This window comes from Phoca vitulina, unplaced genomic scaffold, assembly GCF_004348235.1.
Source record: "Phoca vitulina isolate PV1807 unplaced genomic scaffold, GSC_HSeal_1.0 scaffold15, whole genome shotgun sequence".
Lineage (NCBI taxonomy): Eukaryota > Metazoa > Chordata > Mammalia > Carnivora > Phocidae > Phoca > Phoca vitulina.
In genome coordinates, this window is record NW_022589718.1 from 25,015,052 (window position 1) to 25,026,379 (window position 11,328).

An 11,328-nucleotide genomic window follows, 5' to 3' on the forward strand; every position below is an offset into this window, starting at 1 on the left:
TGATGCTTCTAGTGAGTGATTTGTGTTAGATGACTGACTCAGTAAGTGGATCTAGTGATGATGGGCATGATATTGAAATACTATAAAGAGTTGGACAAAATTGTTTCATTAAAGAAAATTAGGAAAAAACAATGTTTCTTAAATATGTGAGTTTAAATATATATGTACGTATTTATATAAATATGTTTGTATTCTTGAAAGTTTATTCAAGTTAAAAAATTTTTTTAGATCTTAATTGAAAAAATAATGGACCAAGTATTTGAGGTTGCCTCATACTAAAAGCATATAACCACTTTAGAAAAATGTAATAGTGATATCTGATATCAGTATATACTACTAAATATAAGTAGTATTCCATATATACTTTTTCCATCATGGAAAGTTAGAGTGTTTTTTTTTTTAATGAATTAGATTGAACTTCCTTTATTTATATTTTTGCTATTGCCTTATTTTACTTCTAAAAACTGTTTTTTATTTATTTTTTAGATTTTATTTATTAGAGAGACAGTGACAGAGATAGCAAAAGAGAGAACAAGTGGGGAGGAGAGGGAGAAGCAGGCTCCCTGCAGAGCAGGGAGCCCAACATGGGGCTCGATCCCAGGACCCTGAGATCATGACCTGAGCTGAAGGCAGACGCTTAACCTGCTGAGCCACCCAGGTGCCCCTAAAAACTTTTTTTAAATGCCATTAGGAAAATAGCTTTTAATTCTCTTTAAAATTCAATTTTAAAGGCTTTCATATGCAGCTAAATTAATCTAGAAACCTTATTAAAGTCTACAAAATGTGCATTTCTCGGAAGCAAGATAATTGAATTATGTACAGCGTACCTGTATCTTTCTAAATGTGTTCTTCAGGTTTTGCCATTAACTTGGTATGATTTTCAACAAATTATCAACCATTAATTCTCTAATTTTTCCTATCAGAAAGCCACTGTTTTTATCTTTTTTTTTTTTTTTTAAGTTTCTGTAATCTTTGATAGTCTTTGGTTTAAACATAGGGAGGTAGACTTCCAGTTCTTTTGACCTTGTTCAAATGATCTGACTTTTCTGCACCAGTCACATTTTAAAATTCGGGTTAAAAATGTCTCTTCCCCTTATAGCCCTCTGCTTTTAACAGTGTAAAATGCTGAGCAAGTAAAAGAATTAAAGGTACTCAAGTAAAAACAAATAATAGTTACTTTAAAAAAATATTGTAAACAAATGTTCCAGTTAATCTGATATAATATACTCATTTTTAGTACAGAGTTAAGCTGAAGCATTCAGCAAGCTTTATATTTTTAAAAACTTTTAACAAACGTTTAGTAATTGTGACTTACTGAAAATTGTTATGGAAATTTAAAAATTAAGCATGTTAATAAAATTTCATTTGATAAAAGTAGTATGCAAACTATTTTTTTAAATTTTTATATGATGTATTCATTTTGGCTTATGTTTACTTAGGAATAAAATGTTTGACTTTTACTGTAGAAATATTTGTTTTAATGTTAATATTAAGACCATAAAGTATTTTCAGATTAAGTTGAAAGTTTTAGAATATTCTGGATTTGTTTTTGCCAGTTTTTAACCCTTGTTTCCATCAGTCATTGCTGAGAACATTTTATATTTTAAGTATGCCCTCCAATTAACAAAAACTGTCTAAGTTGAAGTATTGTGTGTTGATGCACTCAACCAGAGGTTTCTAACCTCTCCAACTATGAAGTTGCCTTACGGAAACATAAAATGGACATGACAAGGGCATTTTCCATAAATTATACCTGTCTTAGAACTCATACCATTTACATTTCTTATTAAAATATTTTCACAGTTCAGTGTATAGCTTTTATTCCCAAAGAATCCAATAGAAAGTAAAATTCTAAGCTGCCTCTGAATTTCTTTCTACATAATTGTAGTCTGGATGTCATTAACACTATTTCATACATGCCTTATCATGAATTAATATAGTTTCTGTTTTTAAGAGTTAAGCATCAGTATGCACCACCATGTTGCCATGCTCTTTGTTTAGTCATTTTTCCTTTTCTTGTTCACTTCTTTAGCATTTCTGCAGTTAGATAAAAAAGGACCACAAAAACATCACTTTGATCAGCCTTCGGTAGCACCAAGGAAAAACTACTCTTTCACAAGAGAGGAAGTGAGACAGATTGATAGGGAAAATCAGAGGCTTTTGAAAGAACTGTCAAGACAGGCTGAAAAATCAGGAAACAAAAGTACGATTCCTAGAAGATCGATTGTTCATCCCCCTAAGTTATATCATAGTGCCCTCAACAGACAGAGGGAACAACAAAGGATTGAAAGAGAAAATTTGGTAAGTAACTAAAATTTTTTAGTCATCAAAGAAAATGAATTGTAATGATTTGTAAGGCCAGCTTATAGGAAACCAGATACAGCCACATTTTCGAACTTAATTATGTAAAAGTAAGTATAGATATGTATTGTATGAAATACATAATGAGCTGGAAGGTACAATATGTGCCTTTTTTTTTTTTCATCAGACTATCTTTTAAGGGAATATTAGATGAAAATACTGAAAGCTCTCTTGTTTGGCTAGGTATGTTAAGTCAGATAGTAGTATGGGAAATGGTATTCCATGGGTCAGATACATGTGTCTTCTGTGAAGTATTCAGTCACTAGCCAAATCTGTTTCACTGGATTGTATCCTTGTTGGGCTGCTACTTGAATGTATGAAAGACACTGATTATTAAAAATCACAAAGTTAACACTTCGGTGTTCTAAGGAATATATATGGGGACTGTTGAAAATCTTCACATTAAAAACTACTCTTCGTAGCGTATCATTTTCTTCATAAAATTGCATTCATCATAATTGCTGATGTTTACTGAGCTCTAAACTAAACTCATTGTTCTAAGTGTCTCCAAATAACTAGCTTATTGAATCCTGCAATAATTCTTTCTGGTGAGTATTGTTCTCATCCCCATTTTACTGATAGAATAACTGAGACCAAAGGGGACAAGGTAACTAGCCCAGGGACACAGAGCTCCTGAGTAAAGGGCTGAGCCAAGATTTTAAACACAGGTATTGTCTTAAACTAAAATTAGACCCTAATGAGCACGTACATTCGGAGCTAAAATAATAAAGCTATTTTTAAAATGACTGAAACAGTTTTCAGAATTCATCCTCATTATATTTCATCACCAGTATGCAAAGTAAAAAGTAAAAAACAGTCCTATTTAACCATATGCTTACCCAAACTTGTACCAACTCTTGTAAAAAATTTTTATTGCCATCACTGATTTCAAGAGTTGGGGAGCTGGGAGAGGTATTTACAGAAAACAGTGAAGTCTGGCTTGCCCTGCATGTGGCAACGAGTAGGGAACAGCAAAGTAAGCTGAAACGGGGTCGGTGGGTAATGAGCTACAGGGTAGCTTTCTGCACGTGACTGTAGCAGTTTTCCACGATTCATTCATGAGTTTTGAAAATTTGAAATGATGTCATGAACATTTGGGTTTACCTTTTTTGTCTGTTTTTACTCTCCCACATGACTCTGGAGCCTGTTTTATTTAACAAGCAATTACATAGTGCATACTAGTTTACAAATTTTAGGTCATTTAATCCTCATAGCAGCCTAATGACGTAGTGTTGTGATGGAAGAGAAGGAGGCAGCACGGGTTGTAGGCACTTGCTCGAGGTCAGACAGGTAGCAGGAGTGTATGCGGGTTACCAGTTTGGGGGTTATTTTTTTTTAACAGCTTTTTGAGATAGTACACATACCATAACCATTTAAGGCATAGAATTCAATGGGTTATTAATTTTGTTGTTATAGTAAAACATATATAATGTAAAATTTGCTATTTTAACTGATTTAAGTGGTCATTTCAGTGGCACCATCAGTATTTCCCAAACTTTTTTCATCACCCATATAGAAACCCTGTATCTCTTCATAACTCTCTCTTCCCCCTTCCCCTCAAGTAACCTCTAATCTGCTTTCTGTGTCTATGAAGTTGCCTATTCTAGATTTCGTATAAATGGAATAATACAATATTCATTGTTTTATGTCAGGCTTATTTCACATAGCATAGTGTTTTCAAGGTTCATTCATGTTGTAGCCTATATCAGAGCTGCTTTCCTTTTTCTGGCTGAATAATACTCCGTTATATGTATGCACCACATTTTGAATATCCCATTCACCTGTTGATGGACACTTGGGTGATTTCCACCTTTTGGCTATTTGTGAATAATTTTGAAGCAAACACTGACATATAAGTATCTGTTCAAGTGCTTGCTTTCAGTTCCTTTGAGTGTATATCTAAGAGTGGAATAGCCGGATCATATGGTAATTCTGTGTTTTATCTTTTTGAGGAACCTGGGTTTACTTTTGAACAGTTGAAACCATTACTATATAATGGCTACTCTGTGTATGACTAGGATGAAACCTGTTAGCTTCTGTTTACGGATTCCATCATCCCTTAAATCAGTTGTACATTTCAGCTGTTTTCATAAACTGGAGAATTACCACTGTTTTGTTCTTTTTACTTCGCATACTTAGTAGTTTGTATATGTGAGCAATATTTTTGTCCCATTTGATAGATCTTATTTGGTGTATTTGAGAACAGTAGAAATATAATGTGAGCCACATGTGTAATTTAAAATTTTCGAGTAGTCACATTAAGAAGGTCAAAAGAAATAGGTGAAATTCTGGTAAACTATTTTATGTACTGAATAAATTCAAAATGTTATAATGTGGAACCAGTGAAAAAAATTAATGATGAGATACTTTACTTCTTTTTTGGGTACCAAATCTTTGAACTCTGTTGTAGACTTTACATTTAGAGCTCATCTCAATTTGGACTGGCTGTATTTCAATGCTGTGTAGCCACATGTGGCTAGTGACCTTGGACATTGCAGCTCTAAATGAAAAACTAATTCATGCAGAAGTGAAAAAAAGTAACTTAAAGCTGAACAGCAAAATAAAGATTTTATTATAAAATATCATTTGTTATTACAAGGAGAACTCATCTTCACATTTATGTTTAACTCTTCAGTCTCTAAACCAAAATAAAACTTTTCTTAGCTGTTCCTACAGTTCTTCATAATGACTGATTAATTTTTCTTTTTTAAAAATCTGTTAGAAATTTCCATTGGAATTGTGTTAAATTTATATTTTAATTGGAGTGTTTGGCACCAAAATACTACCATCCCATAGTATGTCTTTGCATTTATTCAAGCCTTCTTTTTTTTTTTAATTCAACCCTTCTTAATATTCTACCTTAGTAAAGTTGTGTGGTTTTCTTCAAAACTATATATTTCTGTGCTATTGTGCATGAGATTTTTTTATTACATTTTCTAACCACTGGCTTTTATAAACTCTTGATTTTATTTATTTTATAATCAGCTACCTACCAAATCCTTATTTAGGTCCGCATTAGCTCTAATAGTTCCTCTGTATGAGCTGATAAACTTTTTATTGTTTGCTAGCCTGTTCATAATCAAACACACATGCATGCATACACATTTATACACACATTCATAATCAAACACACATGCATGCATACACATTTATACACACACTTCGTAGTTATGTGTCAAAAGTGCTGCACAAGCAGGGTCCATTCCTTTACATTTTTATGATTTGTGTTCCTTCATTTACCCCATCTCTAGTGATAGAGACCAATGCAGATGGCTGACAGGCACAATGGCTAAAGCAGTTCTGTTCCAGTTCTCTTGAGCTTGTTAGCCATCCAGAGGCTATTTAGACTGACCATTCAAAACAAATCATTCTGTGTTGAGTAGGTAGAAAAGGAGGGCAGGGGCGCCTGGGTGGCTCAGTTGGTTAAGCGACTGCCTTCGGCTCAGGTCATGATCCTGGAGTCCCGGGATCGAGTCCCACATCAGGTTCCCCGCTCGGTGGGGAGTCTGCTTCTCCCTCTGACTCTCCCCCCTCTCATGTGTTCTCTCTCTCTCTCTCAAATAAATAAAATCTTAAAAAAAAAAGGGGGGGGGCAAAGATATTGTATAAAACTGAGTGTGCTGTGCTTTAGAGTTCAAAGCATACTATTAATCTTTCTGGTGAAGTTCACAGTCTTCATTATATGTTTCAAGAGGCAAATAATTGGCTTTCCTTCTCATTCACAAGGGAAATAAATAAAAGGAATAAAAAAGAAAAAGTAATCTTATCCAGTAGAGGGCGTGCTTGCTACATAAAGACTCAGTAAGAACTTGTTAATTTCCAAAAAGGGGACTCATTTTTTAATTCATGAATTTTGACATATTCTTGTTAAAGCATACCTCCTTATCTTCATTTGAATATAATATGAATCCTATTTTCATGAAAGAGCACCCAGAATAATCTTAGCAGAAGGCGAGGGGGTCATGTGAGTGAGGGTACTTAGTTTATATTTCTTTACTGTCCAAAAGAAATGAGATTATTTCATTATCTCAAATGTATATCAATTTCCTGAGCTGTGAAAGAAGGGGGTGAGGAGTAATTGAAGCAAGATCAGGGAAAGAAGTAAGGTTCCTGAAGGAATGTGTAAGGATTAGAGCCTAGAGTTCAAATGGAGCCCCCAAAATATTTTTAAAGTAAAAGTAATGCATATATAAATTCAGAAAATTCAGACCATTCTTAAAAACATTAAATGAAAAATAAAGTCCTCCTTCCGTCTTCTGTTCTTTGCTAGTCCAGAAGAGGAATTTTAGACCTCTTAAACAGAAAATGAATTAAGGGGGTGCCTGGGTGGCTCAGTTGGTTAAGTGTCTGCCTTCGGCTCAGATCATGATCCTGGAGTCCTGGGATGGAGCCCCAGGTAGGGCTCCCTGCTCAGCGGGGAGTCTGCTTCTCCCTCTCCCTCTCCCTCTGCCCCTCCCCTATGTTTCCATGCTCATGTGCATGCTCGCAGGAGCTCGCTGTCTCAAATAAAATCTTAAAAAAAAAAAAAAGTGAATTAAGGGGAGAGTGATACGTTGTCACAGAAATGAAGATTTATAGTAAATCTCATCCCTAGTGTAAGGATTCAAGTGAGTGTTGATTAATCTCAGTACCTTTGCTCTGAGATCAGTCTGGGTTTCCTTCTTCTCTGGTTATTGTCTGTGTCTCCTTTCATAGAAGAAAAAAGCAAATGATAACTAAGTTTGACTTCAGTTGTAGAAAAATAAGAACAGTCCTGGTTTTCCCTGACTATAGAAGGCTTGTTACCCAGCCTTCTAATGTCCTTTAGGGTCTTTGCTTTATCACTTCAGAAAAATAAAGCATCTCTCCTCTGCTGCAGAAATCATTAACATAATATTCATTTGTTTTTAACTTTCTATTTCCAAAGAGGACAGGATTCAGGCTGGGTTAGTTTTCTTTCCAAAAAGAATGATACTTCCTAAATAGAAAAGAAATCTTTGGACAAACTATTTTGGGACTCATTGTTAGAATCTGATTAGAGTAGCAGTTCTAAGATTTTATAAACCACAAATTGGTTAAGTAACCATTCTTGCCATTTCTCAGTTGATGAAACATAAATTTGTTTAATGTCTGCTATGAGCTATGTAAGACATCGGAAGGAATATAAAAATATATATAAAATATTGTCCTGTCATATAATTTATAACTTAGCTAGGAAGATAATACTATTATATGTCAAACAACTAGAAAATATACAAAACAGTGTTAATAATAGCATTAATATTTAATAACTGTACTGTATGCCAGGTATTGCTGTGAACATTCTATATGCATTATCTCACTGCTTACAACTGACTCTTGGAAGTTATTTCATTGTTAATATCCATATCCAGTCATGTTGTCTGTAATCAGTGGCAGAGCCAGGATTTGAATCCAAGTCTTTTCTGACTAGGGAACTTATATTTCTGGTCACTAATACAAATGTTAAAATATTTTAAACTGTCATTGTTAAGTTGTACCCAGAAGTTCTAAACTGTTGACTAGATTAAAATGTATCTACTTTTGATTTTACGGTTTACACTGTAATCAATACTCCATATTTTGATAGTCTCTATAAGCAAGAGCTATTTCTATTTGATATCCCTTAGGTTTTGCTTAGCTCGTTATATTCTTATGAGACATACAAACTCATATATGATATGTTCCATGTGGTTTGGATAGCATTGATATCTCTCTTATTTCCCGAAGTTTCTGCATATAAACTTGGAAAGTGACATATCAGGCCAACAGAATGGGTTTATTCTTTGCCTTATTGTCAACTTATTTCAAAACTGATTTTGATCTTAATGACTTTATATGTTTTACATCTGATGAATGCGCATTACAGTTTTCTTAAAACATACATCTAGCCAAGTAAATTTAGGAAATTATCTAAAAAATAATGAGGCTTCTACCAGCAAAAAAATCAAAATCAGTAGTTAACTGCACATACCAAGTTTTCCGTCCTCTCCATCCTACTGTCCACAGCTCAGGGAGTAGTTAATAGGATATCAGCACAGCCAGTGTGGCTCTGCCCAGGAGAACGCACTGACAGTGTGGTGCATAGGAGGTAGGTTTCGTAGCTAGTTGTAAAGGTCTCGCGGTAGTGTTCTCTTCCCAAACTATAAAGTACTTTACGGGGCAGTATTTTATATCTTTTTCTTAATATTCCTTCCAGTGTCTTACAGAGCTCAGAGCAATTACAAACTGTAGGTAGAAAAGGTATAACCTTAGGAGGTTTTGCCCCTAAATTATACAGCTTCTCTGTGTGCAACGAGAGAAAGACAACATGCTGTGATGTAGCAAGACCACGGACTTTACAGATGGAACTGTGTTTATTTTTTTTTTGAGATTATATTTATTTATTAGAGGGCACACAAGCAGGGGAGAGGGAGAAGCAGGCTCCCTGCTCAGCAGGGAGCCCAATGTGGGGCTCGATCCCAGGACCCTGGGTCGCACTTAACCGTCTGAGCCACCCAGGCGCCCCTGGAACCGTGTTTAGATCATAACTCTCAGCTCAGCAAAGAAAACCACTAACGCTCGTTGGGTCTGGCTTCCTGAGGGAGTTAACGTCTGTTCTAGCCTTGGAAGACTAAAAACTGAGAAAGGCCATTTCATGCAAAAAAAAAAAAAGCTGGCAGGCTGAGCTCTCTGTTGGTCGGTTTACTGCTTCCTGTGCTCTGTACCTCTGCCATTTGTCTCCAGGCTCAGTTCATTTCTGTTAAGACCTTCCTTCTCCTTTCTCTAAACAGCTGTCCTCTGGAATATTTTGACTTGTTCTAGCACCATCTCACACTTCTCTGGAATTACTCAGAACACCGAATCGAATAGAAGGGTGGGGGTGAGACTGTAAGAGCAAACATAAAGTTGAGAAAAAGTTTTGGAGATGATTGGTGGCCATGGTTCATTATGACATGAATATACTAAATGCCACTGAACTGTATGTTTTTAAATGGTTAAAATGGTAAATTTTATGTATATTTTGCCACAAAAAAAACCTCAGTTGAGGCAGAAGGAAAAAACAGATTGTGCGAGAAAACTTGTCCTGTGACTGAACTCACGAGGCTGTTTTTTTTAACGAGAATCCGAGTGCTGAACAACATTCTCTTTTCAAATGAAGATCACCTTTCTACAGAGAGAAGAGATAATAAAACAACCATAGATCAGTTCCTTGATCCATTTGGTCTGCTTAAATATTCCTTTCTCAACAGTGCCTGTCAAAATCAAGCAAAAGAAACTTTCCACCTTCATATGTGAGGAAAGAAAATAAATTCGGAATGTTACTCATTAGATTCTGTTACTGAATCATATTAAAATACCATGTTACTGGATGTTATGTTGCCTTGGCTGGTTGGTTTATATATCCTTTTAAAAGTTTTACATTCTAGGGCGCCTGGGTGGCTCGGTCATTAAGTGTCTGCCTTCGGCTCAGGTCATAATCTCAGGGTCCTGGGATCGAGTCCCACATCAGGCTCCCTGCTCAGCGGGGAGCCTGCTTCTCCCTCTCCCACTCCTCCTCCTGTGTTCCCTCTCTCGCTGTGTCTTTCTCCGTCAAATAAATAAATAAAATCTTAAAAAAAAAAAAAGTTTTACATTCAAGAGTAGTTGATTTTCAAACTTCTTACCAGTAAAAGCTTTTTCTTCCAAACTAAATTTGATGCGGAATCTTTAGTATATAAAGTATGTAAAACAGGTAACATGGAAAGCATGGAGGGGCCGATAGTGGGAATGGGGGACCTGAGAGCCCTGGGCACTTGGCCTCTCCTCAGTGTCCTATGTTGGGGCCCAAATGGAAAGTAAACAGGTTGAAAGCCAGGGCTCTGTAATCATATACGAATTTATAGTAGTTTAGATAGGTTTATGGTGATTTCTAGGGTTGAACACACTGGGCTTTTAGCATTATATTACTCCCATTATGTCCGTTCTGTGGTTTAGGAATTTCAGCTTATAGCACCTTTCCTAAGACTGTAAGCTGACGTAAAAGAGAGACGTGCCTGTGATCAGGTTTTAAAATCATAGTGGTTTTACAGGATAGGTGGACCCTTAGATTTTTCTGAAAGTATATTTTTTTCATATAGTATCTCAAAAGTGAGTTAAAATCTGTAATATAAGGATCTATCAAGTATTTTCCTATTTAACACTAATTTGAAGGAATATCTGTACCCCTATGTTTATCACAGCATTATTTACAATAGCCAGACTATGGAAGCAGTCCAAGTGTCCACTGAGAGATAAATGGACAAAAAAGATGTGGTATATATACAATGGAATATTATTCAGCCATTAAAAAGAATGAAACCTTGCATTTGCAACATGGATGGATCTAGAGAGTATAATGCTAAACGAAATAAGTCAGAGAAAGACAAATACCATATGATTTCACTGATATGTGGAATTTAAGAAACAAAACAAAGGACAAAAAGAGACAAGCAAAAAAGCAGACCCTTAACTATAGAGAACAAACTGATGGTTACCAGAGTGGGGGCTGGGGGGATGGATGAAATAGGGGATGGGGATTAAGAGTACATTTATCATGATGAGCACATGAATAATGTATAAAATTGGTGAATCACTGTATTGTACACCTGAAACTAATATAACACTGTTAACTATACTGGAATTAAAATTTTTTTAAAAGTATTTGCCTTTTTAAAAACTTACTGCTGTTGTTTTGCTAAGTTATTACTATAACTTACTGCTTATTGATACTTACCTAACATTGACTTTCAAACTGATTGTCTTTAAATGAAGGCTTTATTGAAAAGGCTTGAAGCTGTGAAACCAACAGTTGGTATGAAACGCTCTGACCAGCTGATGGACTATCATCGCAATATGGGTTATCTCAGCTCATCACCGTCCTCAAGACGAGTGAGATCAACTCTTGGCCAGTATAGCCCATTAAGTAAGCATATTCAGAATTATTTTGTATTTATGTTTGTGTATTTCATC

At 35.4% G+C, this 11,328-nt stretch overlaps 1 protein-coding gene across 6 annotated transcripts in view; it reads left to right on the top strand.

The window, feature by feature from the left end:
• CFAP97 (cilia and flagella associated protein 97) overlaps positions 1 to 11,328 on the top strand; it is a 36,188-nt gene that overhangs the window by 21,669 nt on the left and 3,191 nt on the right. For all 6 annotated transcript variants that reach the window (XM_032413638.1, XM_032413643.1, XM_032413639.1 and 3 more), the window contains 2 exons: positions 2,033 to 2,301; positions 11,131 to 11,281. In XM_032413638.1, coding sequence (XP_032269529.1) covers positions 2,033 to 2,301; positions 11,131 to 11,281 — 420 coding nt within the window. The remainder of the gene's footprint in view (positions 1 to 2,032; positions 2,302 to 11,130; positions 11,282 to 11,328) is intronic.